Genomic DNA, 17,049 nt, shown 5'->3' with positions numbered 1-17,049 from the left:
AACGAGAGGGCCGACCAACTTGCTAATGAGGGTAGATCCAAGAGAGTTTACAAAAAAGATATTACAGGTTCTGATGCAAAATTATTTATTAACACAAAAATATGGCAAGCTTGGCAAGATGAATGGAGCTCTACAAACCCTGCCTTAAAACTACACAAAATTAAAGCTAACGTTTTCCCAGGATTTGATCGGAAAAACCCTTACGAACAAAAGGTTTTGACCAGGCTTAGAATCGGCCACTGCCGACTTACTCATGACTATCTTCTTACTCCTTATTCATCTCCTCCTATCTGTTCTAACTGTAAAATCCCTCTTACTGTTGACCATATCTTTTTGGAGTGCACCATGTTACTTCCAAAAATGCGATTGTTGAAACTTGGTAATTCTATTGAGTTAATATTGAAAAATCAGAAACAACAAGAAGACAAAGTGATTAAATTTCTTAAGGATATCGATATGTTTAAACTGATATAAAATTGTAATAGGCTAGGAAGGATTAGGAATATGAATAATGTATTATTTTTTGTATATTGTCATAAATAAAACAGAGACGCGAAAGACCTAGCTCAATAGGTTAAATGCGTCTATAAAATTTAAAAAAAAAATATTTTCTTTATCTTAACTTTTCTATGCAGAATATCCTGACTGACATGTTTGCCTCATATTTTCTTAATTTATGTCGATTAATTTTCAAAATCAGTTTACATAATTTTTGGTCAGATTTTAGGTTGAAAATTTTGAATTTCAATACCAATATTTTGATATTTTCAGCCCGCAAAATTCGGGAGATCTTCTTCTCTGCAGGGGGCCCCCTTATGTAAGAAAAAAACTATTCAACATATTATTTCACTGTGACGTCTTTAGTTGTTTTATTTCAAGTTTTTATTCCAAATTTCTAGTCTGGAATTCTTTTCATAGATTTAAAGAAATTGAAGTAGAATGATTAAAGTAATGTTGAAACATTTTTTTTTCCCTCGGGGGCCCCCCAGAGCCGGGGGCCCGGGGCAATTGCCCCTTTTGCCCCCCCCCCCCCCCCCCCCTTAATCCGGCCTTGGTGATAACATAAATCATATGATTTTGAGATTTTTACTTTTAAAAACTATCTCAAAAGTGAGTGCAGGTCAAAAAATTTTAAATAAGCCACACTGATCTGCAATAACTTGTACGACTAATAAGTTATGGTCAAAACAAATTTGCATAGTTTTTTAACGGTCGGACTATTTAATGAAAATCATCAGAAAATGATGAAACTTTAGCTAAAGTTCTAATATTTCAACTAAATATTCATAAAGCAAGTTCAACTCATTAGCTTCAAAATCAGCTTACCAGATAAACAATACGTTGATTGATAACAGAGATACGCGTGAAATAAAAAAAGCATGAAGCAGAAGAACTTTTGCAGTTACACCATACCACGGGATGATCCCAAACTTTTGGACGATGACTTGAGTAGCTATTTTATGAATTTTAAGTACATTGCAAATTAAACAATTGTATTTTAATAAGTTTGAAAAAAGGATTCGAATTTTGAAATTTCAGTCATACAAAATCAATTCGGCGCCGAGTACCGCCAAAAAACCGTTAAGCCGAATATTCGGCTTACCGAATAGTTGAGCTAAGTATTCGGCCGAATAGGCCGAATAGCTACTACAGATTTGTAAAATTTTTCAAATGATTTTGGGTAATTTATAAAATATTCAAAAGTAATGTTGTAAAAGGTACACAATCATCAAAAACTTATGGTTTCAGCAAAACATTTAACGTGTATACGCATATCTTTCACTGCAGATTGTACAGGATAATGCTAACAAGTATCGCTTTATATTTTGATTATAGTTTATTCCAGATTTTCTGGATATATTCAGGCTTGCCCATAAACCCAGTGAAGATTCCAGATATGTAAGACAAATCTGGCCGGGATGTCCAGATATTCACCACTTTCCAAATTTGGTCAGATTGTTTAGTAAATCAAAAAAAAACTGTAATTTCTCTGTTAAAACTTTTGGATTTGTGTTCAATTAAGATTTTTCAAAAATTTAAAAATAAACATAAATTTTGCCCTTTTTTAATACTTTTTTTTTTTTAAATCGTCCTGAATGCCCGTGTGGATACGTTTGGTTAAAGGAATGGTATGCTTAAGGCTAAAAATCGTCTTTCTTTTCAATAGCTACATATTTTGAAGATTTCTTGCTCAATTTCGACCTTCATCTAATTCAATATCAAAGAAGCAAATTCAAATAGCTTAGCACCTGTTTCGACATGTTTTGTCCCAGATTTCACAGAAACGCAATTTCTTTGGGGATGAAGGCCCTAGAAGCGACTATTCATCTGATGTCTTTTCAGTTATTGGTGACATTTGAAAAATCAGAATGACCTCTATTTAAAAAATATCTTGTAATACATTATACGATAACAACATCTGGTTGAAAATAATCGACTAAAACATGAGTGCATTAATATGGAAGAAACATAAAGCATTGAAATGAAAGCTATAGTTTTTTTTTCATTAAAAACTCAATAGAAAATTCGACCGAATATTCGGCCGAATATTCGTTTGGCCGAATAGTTGAAAAGGTCAATATTCGGTATTCGGCCGTTCGCCGAATACCACTATTCGGTACATCTCTACTCAATATTTATATTTTGTCAAATACATAGGGCTAGGTGGGGTAATTATGAACAAAAGTTCTTCATTTGGCACACTTACAACCACCATATGTTTATTTCTTATAATAAATTCTGAAAAACTGCCAACAATGAATGATTCCGTGTTCTTCATCATTCTGTAAAGCAACTTTTTTTTGGTCGCAACTCACGTCCTTGAGACGTCTGTTCATAATTACCCCGTCTGTTCATATTAACCCCACTGTCTAGGTCATGGGTGGCCAACATTTTCAACAGACGGGCCAAATTTCAGAAATGAGATTAGCTGGTGGGCCAAAAAAAACTAATTGTTCTAAAATATTCGAAGAAAACGAATAATAAAGGATTTTTAAAATGCTATAAAAAACATTTGCCTGGGTCACATCAAGTATAGATAAAGCTTGCCAGATTACCCGATTTTTTCCGAGTTTTCCCAGATATTTAATACAAAATTTGGGAAAAGTCCGGTCCAGTTGGTTGCCCGAATTTAATTAAAAAATTCTCGGATTTTGGCCGGATTTTCTCACCGTTTTTGCCGAATCGAACAAAAAACAATTTTAATTTTTTTAATTCATGCGTCTAAAACGCGAATTTTTTGAGCAAGTTTTATAAAAATAATCATGAAAGGTTTTGTGGAAACCTTAAATACAATTTAAATTCTGTTATAAAGTTTTACGGGATTTTTTTTCAATTTTTATTTTCTTAGTAGTTTTCGGGTATTTACCAAATTTTCCCGGATTTTTGGTAGACAATTTTGAAATCAAATGCCCGGATTATGCCAGGTTATTAGATAAAATAGTCCAGATCTGTCTGGCCTGGATACGGACTGAAAAAATTCTGTCAACCTTAGTATAGTTTCATTTTAATGAGTCATTTTTGTTACTAGCATATTTTAACAAATTTTGCTCCATTTTAAAAACAGTACGAATTTTTTGCAATACGAAATGATTTATCCCTTCCAACGTATGTAGATCAATCTTTTCAAGGCAATTAATACTTCCTTGGTTTATTCATCCCAAAAATGCCAAATAATGTGACTACAATGAATATTAAGTCAATTTCATGGTCTCTATGTATTCAAAAATAACCGCCCTTTTTTCAAAGTTTTCAAGTTTACCGTTCTTCTTAGAAAAATTTTATAGGTAAATTTAAAAATCCCGCAGATCGTAATTGTTGAAATAAAGAACGTCACATGCTTTTGACATTGAAAAGAATACTTTTTCAACAGACTCTAGTTATATCATAAATAATATTGATTTTCCAAAGTACGGAACTCAATTTCAACTCAATCCAACTATTTTTAAATTTACCAGTATTTCGAGTTGACAAGTGTATTGGAAAAGCCTTCCATAAACAGGATAAATACGAATTTGATTCTTTGATAATCATTGCACTTTTTGTAAGTTTTAAATTTGGGAAAAATCGTTCTTCTTGAGATTTGTATGTATGTATGTATGTATGATTCCCCCATCGGTAGCAAGGTCCTGCCTATGGCTGTGTGGCTTGGCCTTCGAATTTCTCCTAGGGCTTCCACGGTCCGATGGTTCGTCGAAAGAAGGCATCCAACCCTCAGAAACCTACAATGGCCGGCTACCCGTGCCACTTACAATGATTTCTTTAGGTTATCCAAAGATGCATTCCCTCTAATGATATATGTCATTCTTCTTGAGATTTGTCAGTACAAAACCGATTCTAGTTGAATTCTCCTACCGAATCGTAAATTCTGTTTAGTTTTTCATTATTGATGTACTTGTACAGAAATACAAAGCAAGATGCCAATTAAAATATATTTGGAGTAGGTTTAATTTTCATAAAGCTTAGCAAAAAATAACTGCTGGGAAAAATGTTCACAGCAAACTTTCGATATTTTACAATATTTGAAAAAGTTATTAAATTTGGATGGATGAACGAAGTTGTTGAAATAGAATTCAAGTTACGAATGGTTGAAGTTGATGTAAAATTTAAATAATTTTGATACGATCTTACTTTCTTTCTCAGGCTATTCAAACTCCTCAATATTAAGACTAGAGTTCGCTTGAATGCTCTTTAAGTCAATGATATGTAGTCACCAAATCCAAATCGGAAAACATTGAAAAATTTGTTATAGGATTCACAGATTATGTGTCAAATATCGTAAAATTTTGATAACTTGAAAACCGTAATTTCAGTGACTGTATACTTTTTGGTAAAACTATATGAGACCCTCAGAGCTAAAGAAGTATATGTAAGTGCAAAAATGATCGATTTTGAGTGAATAATGCCGAATGATTCTTGATGATTCAAATTAAATTTAATGAAGTTTTCAGATTTTTATTATTATATCCTCATACTTTTACGCTCGAAAAAAAAATTACAACTGTTCGAAAAATAAATGGAAAATGGCCAAACACAATAATTTAAAAGCATGTTTTCTCGAAATTTTTAAACACTTTTATCCCTTTGGCTTATATCACTTCAAGGAGGTTCTCTGATCTCTGTAAGCGAAAATAAGATGTAAGTAAAGCAACAGAGAAAAATAGCTATTTAGTGTTATTTTTTATTGATTTTTTCTATCATTTGTTTCGGGAGTTTAATTTCTTTGTTGTATCTTTTACGTTTTTTCATAGGTTTCATTTTTCCGTTTCTTTATGTCGTTGCAGAACATTTTTATTTGATAAGACCTCTCCATACGAGTGAAATTTTAGGCGAGCTAGGCTACTCGATAATTTTTACATCCGTTTAAAATGATCTGCGCAGCTAACATCAAGTCTTCACCTAAATGTCGTTGGCTAGGCTTTTCAGGTTTCATGAAATTGAAACCTATAGGTACATATATTGAAAATTCGAAAATCTTTTAATATGGTTGTTTCACAAAAACACTCATTAAAATCTTCTTGAATCAGTGAACAGTCATTTTATACTAGGCTTGTCAGTTATATATGATCGACTGTTTTGAAACATATTTACACTAATAAATATTTTTATCACCTCTAACAAATTCTAACAAATTAACATTGAAAAAAGTATCTAAGTATAAAAATAAGACTGCAAGAGAATAGATTTTGGATCTTTGTTATCCGGATGTTACACATAAACAATTATTATTTGCTGTAATTCTAATGTTCTGAATAGCAGCACGTTGTCCAAACATTCAGGAAAATTGATCTTTTTGATCTTTGGTTTGTGGACTTACTCACCTATTAAATTTATCAAAGATTTTCATACATTTTACTTTTGACCACCGAGATTTAAAGTTCATAATAATGTTAAATTTCCCGCGGTTATGAATTAAAGCTCGAGCAGCAAACCTTTTGTTAACAAATGGTGAATTTTATTTTTAGTAAAATTAAACATTTCTCCAAGTTTGATTTATAACCTGGTTATTTATCAACATCAAAAAAACTGGTTTTGGAAGGACGTAAAACCTGTATTCGGTATTAAAGAACTATTCCTGGACTGGGATACAGGTTTTCGGTTTAGGTATTACCGATAAAGCTATCCTTACGCACCACTCACTTAATCTAAGAAAACATTTGATAGCCTGTTTTCTACAAAAAAAAAAGCAACTTAAGTGATAAGAAGTTCTTTAACCCTCATCCGCATTAGATTTCATTACCCTAATCAGCACTAGGAGAGTCAATTTGACACTCCAAGCTAAAATCGTCTAACCGATTACAATGAACTTATATCACTAGAAACCTTGTAATGTCAGTAAAATATGTTCAGAACATTATATATAGCTAAAGCTTATAGTTTTATCGTTATTCAGCATGAAAGAAAAAAAAATCCGAAAAAACATGCTCAGGAAAACTGCTGTAGTTCATATATTACACGTCCAAAAAAATATTTGTCTTATGCATATGAAAGCTGAAGTTAATGTCTACATCATGAAGCCAAGAAATATTTTTTTTTAAATTGTAAGCTTTAGCTATATATAATGTTCTAAACATATTTTACTGAATATATGAAATTCATAATAATTCAAACGACTTAAATAGATTTTTCTTTTGGAGTGTCAAAATGAGTCAAATCAAACTCTAAGTCGGAAAAGAGAGTTTTTTTGTCCAGGCTTCCAGGGTTGCGCATAAATAAAGATGCAATATTAAAGAACTTTTGAATTCGTCTAGGGTCCACGAAGAAATTTTTCTTTTTTGAAGCTTCTGAAAAAAGTTACAAGCATTCAAACTTGCAATAGTGTCAAAATGACACTCTAATGCGGATGAGGGTTGAAATCTGTAGGGGAGAATGAGGATACTTGATCCCTGGGGATACTTGATTCCTTAGCTATATCTCGAAACTGGAATGTCTTACAAAGATCAAATGTTCTAGAAAAATGTGTCGAAATGAGCAAAATAACAATGCTTGAAGTTTAAAAATTTTTAACAAAATAATTGTTTGAGTAATTGAACTTTGTTTGAAAAATTTCACAAAATGTAACTTGAAGATCTTTTTCCATCACTTTAAAATGTTCCTTACATGGTAAAATTATGAAAAAAATATTTGTTCCAATGTATCAATCGTTCGAGCGTAAAATGAATTCATAATGCAATATTTTCAAAGCAATGGAAAACTTTCAACTTTTTTCAGAATAAGTTTTCTAAAATGTTGATTATGGGTACAATTGATCCCCTAGAGTTGGGTACAATTGATCCCCCTTCCAAACGGCATATTCTTCTTCTGAATTGATCGTTATGATTGCTGATTACGAAATAACTTATATTTATCCAAAAACTAATGTTTATCAAACAATTGTCTGAAGAAAAGACCAAAAATAATTAATTTTCTCTTAATTATAAAAATAGCGCCTTTAAGTATGCAATGTTAATAGCGTTGAGACAAAGTTATAGAATTTTCTTCTTATGTCTGCTATAAATGGTGAAATAAAAACAAACATGACCAAAATAGTCAATTAACATTCTGTCTTGGGGTTTTGTTTGATTTTTATACAAGGATTAGGGCTTCCTGAATAAAAGATCAAGTCTCTTTCAATAGGGGATCAAGTCAAATAGGCAGCACTCTTCATTTTGCTTCAACTTCTCCTGACACCGAGCGCACGTTTCAAGGCACTTTGGAAGGCCCCCGATCCGTTACCACAGTTGAGCTGGTTTCCAAAGTATCTTCCAGCCGTCGTAGTCGCTCGGGCCCTGTGTGTAGCATTGGGGAAGGGGCCTTCCAACCTGCCACTGCAGGTATGTTTTCGTGTTTTCATGATCAGGCGTCTTCGCCCTTTGATAGTTGTTCACATTCCAGATCAACTCTTCGGCTATACTACCAAAATGTGAGAGGTTTGCGCACCAAAATCGACGAACTTTTTCTGGCAGTTTCGGATCCTGAGTACGACGTTATAGTGCTCACTGAGACGTGGTTGAATGACGAAATCACATCGGTGCAGCTATTTGGTCATCATTATAACGTTTATCGTCGTGATCGTGACCCTACTATCACTGGTCTAAGAAGAGGTGGCGGTGTTCTTGTTGCTGTTTCCAACCGTTTTACATCCTCCCCTGTCACCGTTGTTAGCGAAACCGAACTGAACGTCGAGCATTTGTGGGTGGCTATCGAGACTAACCAGAGAAAGATCTATATTGGCGTTGTTTACCTCAGTCCAGACGATGCTAGCGATCCTTCAATTTTGGATTCCCATCTGAACTCAGCGGCCGCGATAGCGGATTCTTTACGACCCAACGATCAGCACATCCTGCTCGGCGATTATAATCAGCCTCTACTCAGTTGGATAAAAAATTCCGCAAATTTTGCCTATCCAGACCCCGCGGTTTCATCATTTACAACTTGCTCTTCCGCCCTATTAGACGGGATGGATCTTTTGGGTAATCGGCAGATGAACCTTGGCACCAACTCTCCTTGACCGCATCCTTGACTTGGTTTTTATCAATGAATTCGCTGCAGAAAGTTGCAGCGTTTCAACCGCCATGGAACCATTGATAGAAGCAGATCTTCATCACCCACCGTTATTGATTGCGTCAACCTACACTGGAACCACACCGTTTGATAGCGCAACTGACACATGTTCATTGAATTTTTATAGAGCTGATTTTGCACAAATATCCCAAATATTGTTATGCACCAACTGGTCGTTCATCGAGAATGTCACTGACGTAGATCAGGCTGTGGACTTTTTTACCTCTACGTTACACGAGTCATTTCGAGATCACGTCCCATTGAAGCGTCCTCTACGTAAACCACCTTGGTCTGATGCACATTTGCGTACGCTGAAACGCAGAAGAGCTGCTGCTATAAGACGCTTGTCGCGTGATAAAAATCCATTCAATAAACGCAGGTTTGGTATTGCAAGCAATGAGTACAAACGCTACAATCGACTCCGATACTCACAACACGTTGAGCGCATGCAAATTATGTTGAAGCACAACCCGAAACGTTTTTGGTCTTTTGTCAACGAGAAGCGAAAGGAAACCGGGTTCCCATCGGAGATGTTTTTAGGCGAGCATAAATCGTCTAGTTTGGAACAGACGTGTAATCTTTTTGCTGAACATTTCGCCAGCGTTTTCAGTACTTCGCATGCCTCGTCTACTAAAATCGCAAGAGCCCTGCGGTACGTTCCTAGCAACATGCTCAATCTAACGGGAATTATTTTCTCGGAGGATGAAGTTAAAGCAGCGATATCAAAGCTAAAACCGTCTTCAGCTGTAGGACCTGATGGAATTCCGTCTAATATTTTGAAAAATTGTGTTGAGGCTATGTTGAAGCCACTGTCAGCTATCTTCAACCTGTCCATTCGCACTGGTAAATTTCCAAGTTCTTGGAAGAAGTCGTTTATGTTCCCGGTTCACAAGAAAAGTAATAAGCACGACATAACGAATTACAGGGGAATCACTTCCCTCTGTGCCTGTTCTAAGGTGATGGAAATCCTGGTGTCACAGAGACTTTTTAATGCCGCTAAGTCGTACATTTCTGTCGATCAACACGGGTTTTACCCGGGACGTTCGACGAACACAAACTTGTTGGAGTTCACTTCATTCTGCATTCGCACTATGGAAAAAGGTGGTCAAGTTGACACAGTGTATACTGATCTTAAGGCTGCCTTTGATCGTATTGACCATCGTTTGCTCCTCGCAAAACTACGACATCTCGGACTCGAAGAAGGACTCATTCTCTGGTTCGAATCGTTCTTGACGAATCGTTCTCTTACTGTCCGTCTCGGAAATGCCGAGTCCCATGTGTTCCAGAATAACTCAGGAGTACCACAAGGAAGCAACATCGGACCTCTTCTATTCTGCACCTACTACAACGACATAACATACGCTCTTCCGTCGGGGTGTAGAATGTTGTATGCTGATGACCTGAAAATTTATCGGAAAATCGAAAGCTACAGCGACTGCTTAGAATTGCAGCAAATGTTGAGTAAATTTCTTAAGTGGTGTAATTTGAATTGCTTAACGGTCAGTGTGGCGAAATGTAACGTGATAAGCTTTACACGGAAAAGGAATCCTCTGACTTGGAATTACACTCTTCATGATACCGCACTTGAACGAGTTTCCATTGTGAAGGACTTAGGTGTGCTTCTGGATTCCAAAATAACTTTTGAAAACCAATTGAATCATGTTGTAGCAAAAGCAAACAGAAATTTGGGATTTATGCTGCGAATCACCAAGGAATTCACAAATCTACGTTGCCTACGAACTCTTTATTGTGCTTTAGTGCGCTCGCACCTTGAATCAGCGGCTGTCGTCTGGTGCCCCAGCCACGATACCTGGATCAGGAGAATCGAATCCGTGCAATCGAAATTTACCCGCTCAGCACTTCGGATTTACCCCTGGCCAGTTTTGGGAGAATCTCCCACGTACCTGCAACGATGTTCCTGGTTTAAACTGGACAGCCTCGCTGACCGACGTGAATTCCTGAAGGCGGCGTTTGTTGGAAAGTTGCTGCTCGGTGCTATCGATGCACCAAACATTCTTGAAAGAATTGATTTCAACGTGGTACCTAGACAACTGAGAACGCGAGAATTTCTTCGGCTTGGTTTTCATCGAACGGTTTATGGTCAGAACGAGCCTATTCGTGCCATGTGTGCAGTATTCAATGATGTATATAGTGAATTTGATTTTAATTTGTCCAGTGATACATTTGTGAACCGCTTACGAGCTACAATGCTAAGTTAATTTTTGTTTTGTACAGCGTTTTTAAGTTAGCTTCTATTTTGTTAATCCATTAGTGCTAGTTTTGTCTCCTGATAACTGTTATATCGTTTATGTAATCTTCTTAGATGGGTTTTTTGCCTAGTGCTTTTCCCATCACATCCATTTAGACTTTCAGTCCGATGGATTAAATACACGCAGAAAAGTCTCCCCTAACCTCAGAAAAATCTCAATTTTTTTACTCCCACGAAAATGCTTCTAGTTCATCAACGGGTTCAAGTATCGTTTTAATTTTTGGATCATAGAAACTTGAAGTTACAAGCTGTCATAAAATGTCAAAGACGGCGAGTTGCTATATTTTTTCAAAAAGATATGGTGAAAATGAGAAAAGGGGATCAAGTATCCCCACTCTCCCCTATCTGTTTCTTATCTGTATTTACGTTGAAAATCTGTAATCATTTTAACGCAATTAAATTACATCTTCATTTCCTATGAAATCAAACAGCACAAATAAAACTTTTAACAGTAACAAAATTAGGGAAAACTATTATACTACTTGCTGTTGAAGTCTCTGGAGCCATCTTATTTGAAAACTTCTTGGAACTGTATCACATATTATGAAACATTCTGATAAGCTTAAATATTTTATTTCATCTCTCCCCAGATTTTCTCCATCCTTTACATCCTCGGCACAACTGCAGGAATATTGGCTCATAACTGCGTTATTCCTATGAACAACTCGAAAGAGGAATATGCCATCTATCTTTACTACCTTCGGTGTAAGTTAAATTAGTTTATAACTGTCGTTACAACATAATTACAACTACCATTTTTCCCCCAAAACTTTTATTAGCTTCAGAATGCGGCCCAGTGAACCTGACCAACTTGGGCGTAACCGTTCCAGAAAACTTCCCAATCGTGCTGCCAGATGTGTCGGATGCCGCCTTCCGGACCTACATATTCTGTCTGGTTGGGGTGGCACTGTACGGGGTGTGGGCCATTTCCACCATCTTGATGTTTGGTAACGTCTAGAAAAATATAAAGTATTTTTAAAACATTCTTTACAGACAAGTGTTTTAAATTTTAGGATCCGCTTGTGTTTCCTGCGTGGGAAGAGGCTGCATAGTTTTCGGAATCTATCCATTCATAATCATTCTGTTCCTCGTACTGGCCTACGAAGTGGTGGCATTTGTCATCTACTTGATCGACTTCATACACAGTTTTGTAAGTATCTCCCGAGCAGACTTTTATGGCAAAATTATAGCAAATTTTGCTATCACGCCTTGAGAGCCAAATGTGCTCTCATTTTGCTTGACATAAGGTGGTACACAGCAAAAATGAGAGCACAAATTTTCATACTTCGTGAGCAAAGTGATGCCTAATTTTGCTAAAATTGAGAGCCCAACTACACCTCGATTTTCGAGAGCTTGGAGAGCATAATGATGCCAATATAAAGCATCAGTAAATATTGAATGATAGCAAAACTTGACATGAATATGCTATCAAAAGTTACCGAAAACGACAGCAGAACGAGGTATATTTAGAGCTTCAATTCAAGCAAAATTTGGCTGTACTTTGCTATCAGCATATGAACATTTTGGTTCTAGTTTTTTCTATGCATAGAACTCAAAAATATCCACGCGTTTTCGAAATATTTGGATTTTGATTAGTGTTGCTTTAAAACAACACTATGCATTGAAGAGTTAAAATAAGAGCAATAGTGGGGTATGTTTTCATCGTTAGTCGGTCAAAATAATACCATATTTTTCTAAAAAGCATGGTAGCAGAATTCGGCAAAATTTTATCGAAAACTGCAAAACATGCCAATATAAAACAAGCAAAAATAGCAACCAAATTTATGGAAAACGGCAGCAAAACGAAGTATATTTAAAGCTTCAGTACAAGAAAAATTTTGCTTTATTGTACAATCCATTTATAAATAATTTGCTGTAATGTTTGCTAAAAAAAACTAATATGAAAAATAATTTGACCCTCGAAGAGTGATAGCAAAGTTGATATAATGCAATTTACATTGAATGTATTTAATAAACTAAATAAATTAAAAATAGAATATCTTAAGAACTGTTTTAAACTTGGAAATTTTTTTTTACATAGGTTTGATTTTTATTATTTCTCAACTTTTCAGCACCTATCTAGACATTTGTGAAAGCTTCTAATAAACTATGATAATTAACATTTTTTTTTCAAGAAAAATGCTTTTGAAAATTTATAAATGTTCAATATTTAATAGTAAATATTCAATTTTAACTTATGATTCAACATAAAGGCTTTAAAATTACTAAAACAATCAATCTGACATCATTTGATTCTAAATTTTCTTTGTTATGTTCTGGATGTATAATCACTCTTAGTTGAGTCCAAAGGGTGTAGGTTATGGAACATCAATATATCGGCTTGGTTGCAGGAACAATAGCAACATTGACTTTCTTTAGTGTGATGGAATATTGTTCTCAATCATCGGACATCTGAAAACAAAAAAAAAGATTATCACATTGTAGTTCTCAAAATGTTACTTTTTTCTTAGTTTTTACTCGATTTGCTGCTTTGTTATATTTAATATATAGCCTTGTTTCTATAACAAAAGTTAAAAAAAAATCATGAATGTTTTGAACAAAACTGCATACAGTTTGAAGAATTTGATTCTTAATTTATCAAACAACGAAACAGCTGATCACGAATTGAGAATTAAGTCATTAATAGAACTATAATAAAAGAAAGAATAAGATTCTGAAATTCAAAAAGGTTTAAACCAATTGATGCGTTCAGAACAAGTAAAATTAATAATCGGTTGAAAAATCTCGTTACGATTTCTGTTTATGCAAATCTTAAAAAAAAGCGAATAGAAACAATTGATTTCAAGCTCAATTCACATATTTCAAACTAAACCTTATGACCCTGAAATTGCCTTTACGGTCAAAGTTTAATCTTATGTTGATTCTTTAATAAAGGCATTAATTGAACTGGCTGTATCTGACAAATTTAATAATTTCTCGGAATGGTTCACTGTTAGTCAGTATATATTTCAACTTACCTTCTAGTTATAAGCTAGTAATATTTCTCTTTGATCATAAATAGAACTTATTCGGCAATTTGATGGCAGATGTACATATTACAACCTTTGATAACTCCTTTCATTGAGACTATACAATTCAACTCGACCCTCAGTTGGAAAAGTGTTTGATTTTTTTTTTGCTTCAACAAACAGTTACGTCGTGGAACACTGTCGGAAGTGACGATAAACTTTGATACATCAGACTCTCCGTGTACTGAAGTTTATTCCGGTGTGCTATTTGCGCTTAGCAGCAACGCAATGGATCTTCTTGGCTACTCGGATTTGGCTCAACAACACCTCGCTCGTACTAAGGTAGTAACGTTCGGATTTTTTAAATCACGGAACACATTCCGGTGGCGTCAGAATACTTGATGAAAGCCTAATTCCAACTAATCTCCGGTAGTTTTTTCTTTTTGTTTGGCGTCGGCAACTGACGATTTTGCTGTTGGTCAGAAATAGGCGGAGCAGCCCGCTGAATCCGTCCTTACGGTTTAAGTTCATTTTGCATAACTATCAAAGGCTGAAAAATAATAAATTGAATTTTAACTCAACGGAAACAAAATATTTAGAAATCTCTTTTGAAAATTCCTTCCAAAATACTCGGTACTTTACAAAAGAGCCTCAGACGACGTACAACCAAAACAATTGCTATTCAGATTCACTAAAAACACAATATTATCTCGAAAACCCTTTTATTCCGTTATGGTTTCACGTACAGCAGTCTAAATTTCCGAAAATTCTCCTCAACAAACGCGACTGAGCGAAAACCAAAAACAAACACCAATATTAGACGATAAATAGTTAACCGTAAAAAAGTTTAATACAATGTTAATGTTACATCAATCAAATTAGGAGTTTGGAATCTGGTTTGAGGTAATGCTATTTTGTGATCGTTTTACAATAAATCTTACTGAGTTTTTCATGGAATAAAAGATTACATGGAATATAAAGTAAACCTTTTTTCAATACTGTTCGGCAACTGTATCGTTGATTTAAGTCGCGTAGAATCTATAGTTAAAATTTAAACATTTTATAAACAGCATAGATACATTAAACTCAAAATTATTTAAAACAATTTTACTATCTATTATTAAAGATACTTTTCAAAATCAATTATCTAAAATTGGCAACTTACGTCAGTACGTCAGCCGAATATAAACAATTTCCTCATTTTATCGGCGTAATCTAATATCAAAAGTTAAACTACAATGTTGACATTGATTCATTAAAAGTTCAATCATAAATTTATCGATAAGCGCTTTACCTGCAGAAATAGTGTTAACCCAGTTCCTGTTGCATTGATCTCGGTTGTTGACCAGTAGGAAAAGCTGTATTGGTTCCTTTCAAAACTGCATTGTGGTACTATCACTATGAATCTGGATCGACAGCTTTTCCGAACGTTGACAACGCAGCACCTTTTCTCGACACGCGCGCTCCTATGTCCTGCACCTCCGCGATAAAGAAGCCGTTTTTCTCGTACTTGAATAAAAGCCCCGTGATCACACAGTCTGTAGTTTGTTGGAATGCTTCTCCAAATTTGATCGTAGCTGCTGCTTGTAGGACGTAGGAATAAATTGAAGGAGTTAGAGTTTTGGCAGAAAAGAATAAAAATAAAACTCACCCCTTTTACCGCATGAAATTTAGACATGCAAAGGTTCCAAAGGTCCTCTTGAACTTGCATTCAACCGCATCGAGCTCTGCCTGAGGGAAAAAATGAAACAAGAAATCATGTGAAAAATTACTTATGATTTTTTGTTTTTTTTTATATTGGCTAATAACCTATTTTCCTCGACCGGCGTCGAATTCCAGGAGACGACCAGCCAATCTTCTCGTTGATGAGATTAAACTCTTGTTTTTTTCACCTAATTCGCGCAAGTTTTTGCTGTTTTCGGAGGATATACACATTTTAGATTTCACTGCACTCTTTCTACAGCTGACGATAACAGACGTCCCGTATAAACGTTAATCCTCTTCACGACGTCGTTCCCTGGATTTTACTCCTAGTAGAGCAAGAGCCGGGGTTGTCTCGGCACAAAACGACAGAGAATAGAGAACAAAACAAAACAAAATAAAACCGCCGCGACGTACGCGCCTCTTTGACGTTTCTCTTTTCGGAGCAAACTGGGATGCCAGGCGTATTGGAATTTTATAATCTGCAGTGGGTCGGATCAAGGTGTGTATCTCATTACCTTGGGTCGGATCGATTGCGCACTGGCGGACCTCACTGTTTTTAACACTTCGCAGTTCCTGTTTTGATTTCTTATTTTCCAATTCTACACGCTGAGGAAACAAAGCAAACATGTAGGTCATTATTCAATTTTCATTCACACATTTTTAGCAAAAGTTTTCAACTGGTTTGTTGCATTAATGCTTGCATCAGTAACATCAAATATATGTCTTTACTTTTCTAAGTATAGTGCAGTATAACTTAAAATGTCCAAACGATAGTCACATCATTTTGTTTAAAGATGAAAAGGTATTGTAATAAAATATATAAAAAAAATGCTTAACTTAATAATTTTAGAATCCAAATTTAAATGATAAAATTTTCAATGAAAGCAATGGAAAATAATGTATCTTATTTTTAACTGCTATTCGAAAGTTCGATTATCAGCTTCGGGACGCAAATTTCAGTTTTTGTGTTACGTTATCTTTATTTTATTATTTTTAATTCTACAATTGGCTTAACCTGTTAGACATAGCCGGCCAAGTGTTGACTATTTAAAAATTAATCGTTTTCATATATCAATGTTACATTCGATAAAGAAATCAGCAATACTTTTATACACATTCATTTTTTAAATGTTATTTGAAGATCAGGTGCAATTCGTTTTTCTTTTTTGAATAGTTAAAAATTCAACTTATTTTGAAGTCATTACTCCAACTTATAAAACGTTCTTTCCTCAATTTCACTGTATAAAGATAAATTTTAAATTAATTTCAATTCATTTACATTGACAATAAATGTGCTCGATATCCAAAAATGAATTTTGAATTCTTTATGAAACACTAATAAAACAATACCTTGAATTATTTTTATAAAAGAATATGTACCTAGTATAAAATTTAATTATCACTAACTAAGCCTTTTGGAAAGCTGTAATAGAAAGTGACTCATTTTCAAACCATTCTCTTTCCTTTGTAAATTTTCTAACTGTTTAGCCCCGTTCAAGAATAGTCCCCCTTCTTTTAATATTTAGAATTAAAAAATTTCCGCATCGCATAGTCAATTTTATAGTT

The 17,049-nt window shown here is 34.7% G+C and overlaps 1 protein-coding gene across 1 annotated transcript in view; it reads left to right on the top strand.

The window, feature by feature from the left end:
- LOC129757285 (uncharacterized) overlaps positions 1-17,049 on the top strand; it is a 35,377-nt gene that overhangs the window by 8,867 nt on the left and 9,461 nt on the right. The window contains exons 2-4 of the mRNA XM_055754452.1: positions 11,401-11,515; positions 11,590-11,757; positions 11,824-11,960. Coding sequence (XP_055610427.1) covers positions 11,401-11,515; positions 11,590-11,757; positions 11,824-11,960 — 420 coding nt within the window. The remainder of the gene's footprint in view (positions 1-11,400; positions 11,516-11,589; positions 11,758-11,823; positions 11,961-17,049) is intronic.

This window comes from Uranotaenia lowii, chromosome 3 (genome assembly GCF_029784155.1).
Source record: "Uranotaenia lowii strain MFRU-FL chromosome 3, ASM2978415v1, whole genome shotgun sequence".
NCBI lineage: Eukaryota > Metazoa > Arthropoda > Insecta > Diptera > Culicidae > Uranotaenia > Uranotaenia lowii.
Note: the sequence above shows the minus strand (reverse complement) of the source record. Positions and strands in the feature narration are given on the sequence as shown.